General features: G+C 37.0%; 1 protein-coding gene across 1 annotated transcript in view; it reads left to right on the top strand.

The window, feature by feature from the left end:
- BANK1 (B cell scaffold protein with ankyrin repeats 1) overlaps positions 1–14,240 on the top strand; it is a 311,973-nt gene that overhangs the window by 25,431 nt on the left and 272,302 nt on the right. The window contains exon 2 of the mRNA XM_045471780.1: positions 9,810–10,208. Within this exon, the coding sequence (XP_045327736.1) occupies positions 9,810–10,208 (399 nt within the window). The remainder of the gene's footprint in view (positions 1–9,809; positions 10,209–14,240) is intronic.

The following is a 14,240-nucleotide window of genomic DNA, read 5'->3' as shown; positions in this document are numbered from 1 at the left end:
TCTTAAAATCCATTCCATAGGTACTTTCCGGACCCAAGTTGATACATGTTGGCAAGATTCTATAATAATTTTGTGTGTGAAATAGTTTCTCTAGAATTCCTTTTACTTATGGGATCTAACTCTAGTTATTGGTCTTATGGGCAGTCAATGAGGGGTGTTGGCATAAGTGCTGAGAAAAGTTGACATTTGTAAGGCAGTTGCCTCAGGTAAAGTTCTTAAACTTTTTCTTTTTGATTTTGTTATAGTTTTGTTTGTTTTTACAAGGGAACACAGGTTCCCTCAGTTAATGATTCAAACATACTTGGGAATTTAAAGTTCTCAGCTTCATCTCTGTCTGCAGTCTTTCTTGAGTCTTATGATTCCACACTTTCTCAAACAGTGTCCTCAGAGTACTTTCAGAATCTTGTAGGGGTGTGCCTGCTATTGGAGTTGTAACCCTGTCTTTGTGCATATGCATGCTGTCCAGGACAGTCAAAAAAGCCATTATATGCCCCTCTTCCCATCTCCATAATTCCCGTTGGCACCATATTAACTAAATTCCAGAGACACTTGATCTCCAAAAGCTTTTCCCTCCATTGACAGTCCATACCAAATCATCCCTGGTGAAAAATTGAGTCATTATGTTGCTTCTGCTTGCCATAAATTGCCATCTATTATTTTTCCTTGGCAAGGGGTTGCTTGTATTCTCTGCAATATGAGAGCAACACAGTTCCGAAATCCATCTCATAGAATCTATTTCCTATGGCCACTCCTTGTAATTATTAGGATCCTACCAGGAAACAGATGTCACCATCAAAGATTTTAACTGAAAAAAATTAATAGAGGGATTATTTATTAACATGTGCAGGACTGAAGAACCCAAGCAGGGATAGTTGAGTATGGGAAGAATAACAGCAGGAATCCTTTAACACGGCTGTAAGAAAGGGGAGGGAGGATGGTTGCTAGAGGTGTGTGAAAACTGGAGCCAAGGAAGAAAAGCCACAGAAATGAGGGGCACAAAAGAAAGCAGCTCCTGTCAAAGCTAGAATATGGAAGTGAGTGAGAGACCCCCCCCATTCTTAACTGTACCATTCTTTTCTCTCACCTTCTAACGTTCTGATGGTGCTTTCCATTGGAGTGGGCATGGGAGCCTGGGTGATGTAATACATAGGGGAGGAATCAGTCTGTACAGATCATAAACGATATCCAGGTCCTAAGGAGATTATTCTTGAGGGGGAATTGGAGAAATGAGAAGCACTTAAGAGACTGTGTAAGATGATACTATTACCATATTTAATTAATTCTGACAATATTTTGTTTGTTTGTTTGTTTGTTTGGGCTAGTCAGATTCCCTGATATCAGAATTCATCTTACAATTTATAGTATATTATGGTTCATTTGATCACAGTATTTTTTCCCCAGAGGAATATCAAATAATAGCCTGTCTTACAGTCAATGTTGTCTTAGATTCAATTATCTATAGAGTAATGGCAATACAAGGAAGGAAAAGATACGGACATTGCAGAAATAGAATTCCACAAATTTGCACAAAGTAAGTTAGAAATATTTTAAAATCTGCTCACAGATGCAGAATCTTTTATGTTTATATTTTTAAAAATTATTAACAATTTGTGTCAGAGATTAAAATTGATAGAGGTGGAGGAGTTGAACATTTGCAGTTTATATATGAAGGGTGGGAAGTCTTTGCAAAATAATCCTGTAACAGTTAACACCGTGCATTTTTTTACAACAAAGGAAAAAAACCTCTCTTACAAGGTTGTTTTGTGAAGCACAAAAGCCTTTGTTTGCATCTTAAAAGGAAGAAGAAAGAGGAAGGTTCTGCATTTGTATAAAAATAACTTTTCCTGATGGTTCTTTATCATAGCTGAAAAGCATAATCTTAAAGTGATGTGTTGGTAGCTTCCTGTATTTGAAAGGAAGAGCTATGTTTATGTGTTTATAAACTATATACATAAACCTATAAATACACATATATGGGGAGAGAGAGAGAAAGAGCGATTTCCCCTGAAGAAAACTCTGAGAAATGGACATGAATGGAAGTAGTTGATTTAGAGGATGAACCCAGGAAGCACTAGCGGGAAAATAGGGCATGTGAGACAAGGTGTGAAAAGCCAATAATGTGCGTATTAATAAGCGGAATAACACAGTAGACAATTACAGTTCAGCATCACTGGGGATCCTGTAACTACTGTGTAGAATAAACCTCAGCATTGTCCCACTGAAGGGTGGGAAAGCTGTTATGTACACACTGGTTTCTGTCCCTCACTGACTGAGGGTTGCCTCTCAGCCCTCCCTGCCCTAAATCCCCAGCACCTCTGCGCTGCCAGCCAGACACATGGGCTGCAGAAGCTCCCTCTGAGCAGAGAAAGTCCTCAGGCAGCAAAACAGAGGCTGGAAATGGTCAGTGTGCTTAACAGCTGACCGCTAAGTGCAGCCTTTGGGCCAGGAAGATATGGGATGCACATTAGCAGCATCTGCTACACAGATACATACAGAAAACACCTGATATTTTTTGCCACTATGAATAAGTGAAATTAACCAACTTTCCTAGAGGAGAAACATGAGTTAGAGGGCATTTTACTACAGTAATGCCTTTGAAAAATCCCCATCCCCAGTTTTGTTTCCTAGTTGTACTAGAATACAAAGTTAGAGCATAAGATAAATTAGGTTACACTGCTATAAATTTTGAGTATATTTGTGTGTGATCATATCAAGATTAATGTTCATGTTAGCACAATGATTCCATTGTGACCATAAGTCATTTCTTTGTAATTTTCTGCTCTTTTTTTCCTGCACTTCGGTCACCAGGTAGAAAATCTTTCTGCATTATGCACAGACATGGGTAAGAGATGGGATCTTATTCAAAAAGAAGAAAACTTGCCATTTGAAATTATGCAGATGTACTAGGAAGGACTTTGATTGATGATCAATCAGTCTCATTCTTTTGGGAAGACATAGAATAATCTGCTCTCAGTGCAAAAGCAAGTATTGATATCAGTTATCGATACAAATTTCCTTCAAGTTAAAAAAATTGTTATAGCACTTTGTAGGATAAATAAAAAGTGTCATGGAATCTGAAAGAACACTTTAGAGTAAATTTATAAAAATTAATATGACTCTACCCTATTCCTACATTGTATAATGCTGTCATTTACCTTATGTTGCTAGACTGGAGATTTACATTTTAAATAATTTATTTACAGACCTTAATTGAATCTTCAAAAGCAATTTCCTTTTATTTTGATGAAGGTTTCCAGGAAAGAAAATTTTGTGTTTCTGTATTTCAGATCCATCATTTATTGTTTCATTTCACAGCCTATAAAAGTCGGCCAGTCTTAATGACAATAACCCTCCTTAAGTTGGCAAATAATGGTTTAGGTTTGATTATTTCAAGTGTGTAAAACAAAAGCCAGTAGGTTCCTCGTGAGAATCAACAGAGAACTATTGTTACTCCAGATGTTACTCAAGGACAATCTGGATAAGGAAAAAGAAAACGGTGTCTATGAAAAGGCCTTTGATTAACTTTTGCACTTTGACTCATCATTTCAAAACAAAAAGACTGGAAGGCAGCACAAGGACCAATTACTGTTTTTGTGGTCCTGACAAGTTACTTAACCTCTCTGAGGCTCGGTGTGATCACCAGTAAAATAAGAATAACAGGCTAACTCCATATCGTTTTATTAATATTAAATGAAACGATACATGTTACAGGCTTAGCAACATGCCTGGTACCTGGAAATTCTCAGTAAATCATAATTGAGAAAATTAAAGATTAAAAGGTAGAAATGATTTTATATATAGAAAGGAAAGGAATGGCATTTAATGCTAATATTCAAGCTTGAAAATTATCATACAGAAGTTATTGACTACCTGTAAGTCAAATATAAATTTAAAAGGAAGGCTCAATTTCAACCTAAAAATAAAATGGTCACAGAGTATTAAGAAAGACTACCTGTCTATTTTTTCTTGGGAAGTTTTGAAAGATAGGTTATGAATGTCTCTAGAATTGATTTTTTTTTATGATAGTGTGATACCCAATCACATAACATGAGAATGTTCATTCTGTACTTTAAATATCCTCATAACTTGTTCTGTAATTGTATTGATGTAAGTTTTAGAGTCAAGAAGAAAGTTCTGTAAGTTCTTCATAAATAACCATATTCTTGGAGTACACTGTATGTTCTATTTCCTCTTTTTCCTCAGTAGGAAACCAGTCTTAGTAAGCTTTCACACACTTTACATACTTGAGATTAACTCACACACTGCTAAATATTGACTAACCTAACTCATATCACTACAAGGAATCTATTTTTAAATAATGTTATTGTGTCCTTAGATGTTAGAAATTAAAAGTATAGGCTGTAGGGTGAGACTGCCTGCATTGGAATCCTAATCCCAGTACCACTTCAATTTTCTCATCTGTAAAATGAGAATAGTATTTGTACCTACTCACTAGGGTAATTTTTTTTTAAATTTTTTTTTTCAACGTTTATTTATTTTTGGGACAGAGAGAGACAGAGCATGAACGGGGGAGGGTCAGAGAGAGAGGGAGACACAGAATCGGAAGCAGGCTCCAGGCTCTGAGCCATCAGCCCAGAGCCCGACGCGGGGCTCGAACTCACGGACCGCGAGATCGTGACCTGGCTGAAGTCGGACGCTTAACCGACTGCGCCACCCAGGCACCCCCTCACTAGGGTAATTTTGAGAGTAAAGTAAAATGATATATGTAAAAGATGTAGAGCCCTAGTTTATTTGAAGCACTTGATAATTTATATCATTAGTTTTATCTTTACTCCCATTATTTTATGACTATATAGTACCTTACTCTGGCTATATATAATAGAAAACTCTTTCTCTACTGTTCCTCAAACATAAAAATACTGAATTATGGCACCATGTTTGTGTTTGTCCAGCAAGTATTTAACATCCAGGCGGGGTGAGACACTATACAGAGAATGACCGAACTATACTGATGACTCATATACAACTTGGGTATGATTCCCATATGTTTTCTACAGTTGTCTTTCTTCATTCTGTATACATGAATATATTTAAAAATCTATTGATTATCTATTCAAGAAATTGTGCTAGGCATTGTTTAGAATTCAAAGAGTTGAAAGAGAAAGCATCTGTCTTTGGAGAGAATATTTATATCATGAGACAAGTCATAGATAATTCAATAAAAATACAGTAGCTCTCAAATTGTTGTAGTATTAATCAGCACATCAGTGTTGTAGAAAATACAACCTTTATATCCTGAGGAAAAAAGATAATTGTGGATTACGAGTTTTGGTGTTTTACTCTTTGTATTGATGATAATGACTTACAACTGGCTTTTAAGGATGATTATTTTGTTTTATGAAATAATACAAGTTTACTACAAAAATATAAGTAATATGGAAGAGATTTTAAAAAAGAAAGCAATATATCTCCCATGATATTATCTTCCATGAATAACTTGCTAACAATTTATAGAATTATTTTAAGTAGATGCTCAGGGGGTCATTGTTTAAAAATGAGATCATATTCTCTATGCTATTTTTAAATAAAATAAATTAATGTAAAATTGAAGGACATATTAATTTTCAGAGAAAAATCTTTACTTGGAATACTCTCTAAATTATTCATTATTGTTTAGGGAAAATGGTGATACAAAAATAGTGTATGGAATCATTTTGTAGCTTCATATTTTGAATTTAAGAGGTATTATATAACTAAATACTCTGAAAGATGAAGTTAATATTTTGTACTATCTTTTCCCCAAATGCTCAGCTTTCCCATTCCATGATAACTTTTATTTCAAGATATTTAACACATGCATTTTGTAGTGCAATCACAGTCCCCTTGGTATTTTGATTTTGTTCTGTATGCACTTGTATTCAACTTACCATATCTTCTTTTTTTAAACTTTTACATTTCCATTTTGTTCACTTTGGTTCTTCTATTTGTTGCCTGGATTTTTCTGTTATTTAAATTCTGATTTTGGTTTCACTTGCATATTGAACGATGATAAAACATTTGTAATGTAAACCCGTGGTCGGCTGCTCTCCCCCTCCCCAATCAAAATTCCATTCCCCACAGAACCTCAGGAACCACAGATCCTTCACATCTTCCTTTTTTGTTACTGCAGTCCATCTTTCTAAAAGATACATCTATATACTACTTGATTTATCAATTCTAACTAGTATCTATTTGTTTCCTGTTGTGTGCTAGATAAGGATTTTAATATTTTTTAATAATTTTTTTATGTTTTTTTTTTAATTTATTTTTGAGAGAGAGAGAGAGAGAGAGAGACAGAGCACGAGCGGGGGAGGGACAGAGAGAGGGAGACACAGAATCTGAGCAGGTTCCAGGCTCTGAGCTGTCAGCACAGAGTCCAACACCGGGCTCGAATTCATGAACAGTGAGATCATGACCTGAGCTGAAGTCGGATGCTTAACCAAGTAAGTCACCCAAGTGCCCCTAATCTTTTTTTTTTTTAATGTTTATTTAATTTTTGAGAGATAGAGAGAGAGCCATCCCCAACCAGGGGAGGGGCAGAGAGAGAGGAAGAGAGAGAGAGAATCCCAACCAGGCTCTGTACTGTCAGTGCAGAGCCTGATGTGGGGCTTGAACCCATGAACTGTGAGGTCATGACCTGAGCCAAGATGAAGAGTCAGACCCCTAACTGACTGAGCCAGCCAGGCAGCGCAAGGATTTTAATCTTAAGTCTATCTGATATTTAAATCTCAATTTCTAGTTAAATCATCAGTCATTTTTCACATTATTATGATTGTCAGTCCATTTAGGCTGCTCTAGTAGGATACCATAGACAGGGTGGCCTAAGCAACAAACATGTTATGTCTCACAGTTCTGGAGGCTGCAAATCTGAGATCAGGGTGTCAGCAGATAGAATTCTGGTGATAGCCCTCTTCCAGGTTGCAGGTTGCTGACTTCTTTCTGTGTCCCCATGCAGCAGGAGGGGTGAGGGATCTCTGGAGCCTCTTTTATAGGGGCACTAATCCCATTCATGAGGGCTCCACCCTCATGACCTAGTCACCCCCTAAGGCATCACCTCCAAATACCACCACATTGGGTGTTAAGATTTCAACATATGAATTTGGGGGAGGACATAGATACTTTGTCCATGACAATGATTATATACACATTTACACTATATCCAAATAGTGTATAATGATTCTACTTTCTTTTATAATTTTTAGGCATTTTGTTTGTTTCATTTTGCTGCAACTAATTTTACCTAATTTTGTATTTTACGTGCAAAAGATTGTAATATATCAATCCTGAATTGTTTGTCGAAAAGTTCTATCAGAACTGTCAAACCCCTATTCTTAGTATTTTCTCCTCAAATTTTCAAATATATGAGATAATCTTACAGTTGCTTTATTTCCTCTGGATCTCCCTCCCAAAATGCTCCATTCACCTGTGATAAGTCCTAACTGGTCTGTAGGCCTCTTGAACAGCTGTCATCATGGAAATTTCTTCTTTTGATACTTGACCTTTTTTTATGGCAGAATAACTTACATACATAATCTAAGGTACATGGATGAATACGTTTTTATAGATGTACACTTTGTGTGAGCCATTCAGACCAAGACAAGAACGTTTCCAGAATCCTGGCAGGCCCCCCCATGCCTGTTTTCATTCGTTTATCCTATGTCCAGATATTCTATCTGTATCATCATGGACCTTTTTGTTTTTCTGTCTTTGAACTTCATATAAATGCAATCATATAGTATAAACTCTTTTTCTTCTCTCACTCCATATTAAGTCTTTGGATACATCCATGTTGCATGTAGCATTGTTCATTTTTACCGCTGTACAATATCATATTCTGTAGTATGAATTACTAAAAAATTATTTTTGCAAGAATCTTCTTACGATTCTTGGCTTGAAATCTATGATCATTTTAATATTTTCCTCCTCCTGGGTAACTTGGTCTTCCTTCCTGAATACGTGAAGACATTTTATAATAATCATTAAACCTAAGGGCAGTTTAATCAAGATAGGTTTTTTCTTAACAATTTTTCTTAGAACATGATTATTCCCTGCTGATACACGGAACTGGTTCCTTTTTCTTTATATTTTAGGGATTTTTTAAATTATGTTTTAACATATTTTAATGTGTCTTTTGTTCTCTTTTACTTTAGCTTTTAGATTGTCTTTATATTGATATTGAAATTTTTCCTTTTTTGTCTCTTACCCAGATATATCATATTTTCACCAGCTGTTTTAGCCTTGTTCTCTTTTTTGCATTTACTGCAAACATATCAAGCTTTTCTTTTAGTTTGGAAATTAAAATATTATCTATGGTTTTTGGTTTTTCTAATTTATATATTATCTGAACAGAAGTACTGTTTTGGCTCTCAACTTGTCTCTTTATCTCTTATACACTTTTAAATGATACTTTTTTTTTAAAAGTTAAATCAACTTGTCTTTGAACTATGGTCTTATTTAATCTATGGTCTTTTTATACTATGGATAACTTTTATGAAGCCTTTTCCCCCCGTTTATGATATCTACTAGTCTTTGCAGGCTGTGTTACTTTTATTATTTTTATGATCATATTTTCACTGTTAATATTATTTGCCATAATCTCTTCCCATAACTAAAAATTTGTATTGCTCATCTTTTCGTCTTGCTCGTGTTTCCCTTAGCTCTGTTTAGGCTTACTGTTTGCTTAATATTGTGCGGGCAAATTGTTCTTGAAATTCCCCTCCCTATCTTTTTTGCTACTTTTATTTTTCCTTCCAAGCTACAGTTGGGGTGATAAAATTGACATTCCAGTATTTTATGGCCTGAAAGAAAAGCAGAGGAGAAGCAAAGTGTCCTTCACTAGAGGTTCTGGGTTATAGTCTCTAATGAGACCTGTTGAATGGTGTCTGCAAGGTCCGTCTCTTCTGCCCAAGGATGCACTTGGGTTCTTGTGGGATTTGACTGGCTTTTCTGACTCACCCGTGGGCCCTGCTACCCACGGGTAGAGGGCCCTTGTAGAGCGGCCTTTCCTACCTCTGCAGACACCCTCTTGAATTGTTTCCAGATGGGGAAGAGATTCATAAGCACCCTGCTGGTTTTGGTGATGGCGCAAGTTTCTTTATCAGTATTGATTATAGGATCAGGGAGAGGTTTAGGATTACTGCTGTCCCGTCAGAACCTTCTAATTATTTCACCAGCATGAAATTTAACTTATGACACGCGATATGGTACCCTCTTATTTGGTTTCTGCTATTGAATTTATTTCTTTTTTAAAATTTTTATTTTGTTGGTATTCTGGGCATGGAAATTCTGTCACCTATCTTTATGCACTCATCTCTGCCTGAAAAAAAGATTTAAACATTGAGTGTAAATTCCCTCATATCTTCACAGAACAATCTGATTCCTTAGGCAAGGCTTATTTATTTTTTGCCTTCATTTAGGAGACGAAGAAACAGTAGTTCAAAGGAGTTAAATACTGTGATCTAGGTAAATTTTGTGGTTACTGGCACAGCCGTGTCTCGTAGCCCAGCTCCCTGTAATCCTACAGAACATTATTTTTTTCCCTCCATGAGATTTCTCTTTTATTTCAGTTGAGCATCCTGGTTCACTTTGGGACAATGAGTACAGCGAAGACTTGCACAAAGCATGAACTGTGTTTACATAAAGGATTAATTTAATCCTGTATGATTATGATGGGGATAACAGGAATTATATTATTGGTCCTGTAATATGTTCCCTAAAGAGCACGTACAAAAAATTTGAGGTTAATAATATAATCTGCTGTTAGCATTTCAAACGTAAGAAAATTAATACATTATTTTCTCTTTTTCCAGAAAATACAAAAGACATCCTACTGATACATGGAGAAGATGCTGAGGAATGGGCTCTGTACTTGAGGGAAGTTTTTTTACATGTTGTGAAAAGGGAAGCGGTCCTGTTATATCGCTTGGAGAATTACTCTTTTTGGGATTTGGAATTGCTGAGTTTAAACTCTTACAAATGTAAACTTTTGATCTTATCAAATAGCCTCCTTAAAGACCTAACTCCAAAGAAATGTCAGTTTCTCGAAAAGATACTTCATTCACCAGAAAGTGTGGTTACTCTGCTGTGTGGGGTGAAGAGTTCAGATCAGCTCTACAAATTATTAAATATCGTCAGAGGCAGATGGGAAATGTCTACCGAGCAGGAGCCCGAAGATTACATCGCTGTAATCGAGAGTATCATATTCAGAGGTAGTGTCACCAAATCTCCTTTATATTTTTTTATAATTAAGAAATTTAAAGGGTTTTTTTTGAACCAATGGAAATCCGATATTAGGATACAAAAGAAAAAGAAAAATGAAAGTTAACTTTATTTATGTTGTATGTCTGTTACATTTTCCTCAAATGCATGAAGGTTCTTATTTTTAGCGACATTCCATATTTTTTTCACATTTTATTTTTTGAGAGACAGAGAGAGACAGAGTGTGAGCGGAGAGGGGCAGAGAGAGAGAGGGAGACACAGAATCCAAAGCAGGCTCCAGGCTCTGAGCTGTCAGCACCGAGCCTGACGCGGGGCTCGAACCCATGAACTGGAAGATCATGACCTGATCTGAAGTCGGATGCTTCACCAACTGAGCCACCCAGGCGTCTCTTCCCACCTTTTTTTTTTTTTTTTTTTAGCTATATTCCAATCAAGTCTTATCAGTTGTTCTAAAATGGTTTATAAATATATTCTTTAGGGTAGTCTGTATGCGATCATACTTGGTAGAATAAATATGGTATGCTATACTATATGTCAGTTTGGTTCTAGAAGCTGGTTTCTTATTTAACTGCTGAGGCTTGAGTTAATATCTACCCTAGTACTGTTACCAGTAAGTAGCCGTCCAGGCCTTGAAGGTCTACTTTAGAATTACAGATCTCCTGTTGTGCTGATAACTGTATGATATCTATTACTATGGTATGAAATACTATTTCTTTTATTAGTTTTAAATTAAAAATTTAGTTTTCATCACATAGCCACATGTTAAAAAGCAGAACACAAGGTTCCCCTCCATTAATTAATTACATTAATTACATAATTAATTACTATTCCATGTGATAGTCAAAACTGTGAAGGTGTCTAATGTTAAAGTTTGTCCCTCCCCGCTGTCTCTTCTGTCCCAGCCTGGGTGAGAGCTGGACGCGGTGCTGGGTCAGCTGCATTCCTGGTTTTCTCAAGGTGTGTTTCGCCTTTTGTCCCCAGTGTTGTAGCACTGGTTCCCTCTTGCACAGGGAAGAGGTGGGGTTCTTATTTTCTATTGATCATATCAAATATTAAGTGTTGCCTCTCCTTCTTGGGGCACATTTCCGGGTTGTTTGGCGTTCCCCTCATTCACTGGGACGGGACGTGTCACCTGCTGCTCCTTACTGAGACCAATGTGTCCTCTCTTCAAGCGCCTACTTGTGGTGGTCTGCCCGCTGTGGTTTCTTGCTGTCGATATCTATGGCTCCCTCATTGTCACTTTTGATGAAATCACTGATGTCCCCTCGCTGGCCTTTTCTACCTCTCCTGCTCTCTCTGCCCCTCCCCTGCTTGTGCTCTCTCTCTCTCTCTCTCTCTCAAAATAAACATTAAGAAAAAAAAAAATCCTCTTCCTATTTTCTACATTCCATCCTCTTCAAATCAGTGGTTTCTAAGCCTTGTTTTATGGTTAGCTATTGTTGTGTAATAAATTACCCTAAGATTCAGCAACCTAAAACAGCAAATGATGATTGCGTCACAGTTTCTACAGTTAAGGAATCTAGATGCTGCTCAGTGGGGAGGTTGTGGATTGGGGTATCCTGTAAGGTTGCAGTCCGGCCACCCGGAGCTACAGTCATCTGATGGTTCCACTGTCCGTGGGGGAAGATTTGTTTTCAACAGGAGCTTACATTGCTGGCTCGTTTGTTACTATTTTTTAAATCATCTTGTTGTGTGAAAGTCGCCCCTCAGAGATTCCTGAGGAAGGGCCCTTGGAGCAACGTTTCTGCAATCTTGCATGTTCAGAATTCTTGCATGTTTGTTTCTTGGAGTGTTGTTTGGCTGAGGACCATGTCACTCATCTTTTTTTTTTTTTTTTTTTATCATTGTAGAGTTTAGAGAATTCTTATTTACCTGACTGAATAAGTAATTATTAATTTATATCTGAAGCCTAGAGATTTTCACTAGAATTTTATCCTAGTGCTGACTGTTCAGAACAATTTTACCCAGGGACATGGTTATTTTTGTTTTTGTTTTTTTTTTTTGTTTGTTTGTTTGTTTTGGTCTTTCACCCAAGATGGAGATTCAAGTGGTCTTGACTTATGCCTTTTTTAAAATTTTTTTTTAAAGTTTATTTATTTTAGAGACAGAGAGACAGAGCCCAAGCGGGAGAGGGGCAAAGAGTGCAGGAGACAGAATCTGAAGCAGGCTGCAGGCTATGAACTGTCAGCACAGAGCCAGACGCAGGGTTCAAACCCACGAACCATGAGGTCATGACCTGAGCCGAAGTCAGACACCCAACCGACCGAGCCATCCAGGCACCCCTCTTGACTTACATCTTTAAATCTTTGCACTATTATTATATTATTTGCACTAGTTTATTATTATTTTCTTTTTTGGGGATTCCTTTTATATGTATGTTGGGTTTACGTTATCTGTGTTGCACTCTACAATTTTTCTCTAATTCTTTTTCATTTATTATTAATATATATTTACTTAGTTTGTGTCTCCCACTTCAGTCTTTGCTACCTTCTTATGCTTTCAGGACTCTCTCTTCCCCTGTATTCCTCCAATTTCTCCTTCATTTTTATGGTGCTTTTACTTGTTTCCATTATGCCATTTGGTTGAGGACTGGAGGCTTATAATTCATCCCTTGTTCTTGTACTGCTAACCTCACCTTGCCACCTTGCATTTTTGCCTGATATAATTGCTTGAAAAAGGTGCTTGCTATGCATTACTATGCATTGCTGTGCATTAAAAAAAAATCCATGGCGAGGTATTTGGCCACAAGTTTTAGCTTCTTTTATGGTGACATATTTTTAGTGTGTGTTTCCCTGTGTGCCACTGGTTTTCTGCCCCACCCACCCGCACTCCCCCACTCCCCACCCCTCTCTCTTGTTCTTGTGGTATCTTTATATAGATCCAGTGGGGTCCACTTTCACTTCTGCATCACCGAACTGAGTGAGTTTTACTTGGTCTAGCCAAAGGAGACAGGCAATGTGGTCTTGTTGTTTGTTTTGTTCTGTTTCTCCCACATACGATGAAAGACTTCACTTCTCTGTTTCCACAGACACAGACTGCTTTTATGAATCTGTCTTTTCTGTACAATTCCTCATTTAGCCTCACTTTCTCTGCTTTTTTGGCATCGTACTGCTTCCACAGATGCTTCTACCTGACACTGCTGCATGATGTCTACAATATAAAGAGGCATGGCTCCTGTGGCCTTAAGGAAGGTTGTGTTCGTTAGCTCTTTTTGAAACCTGCAGCTTCTGGATTATTTCTTCAAGGCTTCTTTTCCTTATTTCCTCCTGCACACCCTTTCGCTCAGTCACCACTGATTTGGGAACCATCCCATTAATCTGGAGGTCTAGGATTTCACTGTTTCCCATTTTTAATAAATAGGGTATTTGCATAATTGTTTTTCATTCTCTATGTTTTGGAATGATTTCCAGGACTAAAAAGGGGGAAATGTTGACTCGGCACGACATTTTTCAAATTGGCAGTCCTCAACTCTCTTATGATCTCTGTTTTTTTTTTTTTTCTTCTTTTTTTAGTACTCCCCAGGTACATTGTGGTGGGTTTTTTTTTTTTTTTTTTTTTTTTTTTGGTTGTAAAGGGAAAATGTTACAGTTGGAAATTATGGAAACAATGACAATGATGCGCATAAAGTGCAAGTGATTTTATGCCCTGAGACAGAGGAGCACTAAAAATTGGTGGCAAAAATTTTGTGTGGTTCTGCACAGCCATCGTTTCCATTTCCTGGAACAACTCAGGTTGTTTTGACCACTTAAATTACGATGTTACTGGTAGGTAAAAATATTGAAGAGTATCTTTTTGCCGTTTTACTTATTTTATTTTATGGTGAGTACCTTTGGGTGGCTATGTTAATGGTGTTCTGCTCTATCTTCAAATTACATTTCTATTGATATCTGATAGGGGAAAAGCTTACACTTTATGGACAACGCAGGACTGTTTTGAAGACACTCATTTTGAAGCTCTCGTTTCCCCATATTCAAGTTTTAGACTCTGATTTCTTAAAGTAACTTAGATGCACCTACCAAATG

This window comes from Leopardus geoffroyi, chromosome B1, assembly GCF_018350155.1.
Source record: "Leopardus geoffroyi isolate Oge1 chromosome B1, O.geoffroyi_Oge1_pat1.0, whole genome shotgun sequence".
Lineage (NCBI taxonomy): Eukaryota > Metazoa > Chordata > Mammalia > Carnivora > Felidae > Leopardus > Leopardus geoffroyi.
The sequence above is the reverse complement of the archived record's forward strand: the minus strand, read 5'-3'. Positions and strand labels throughout refer to the sequence as shown.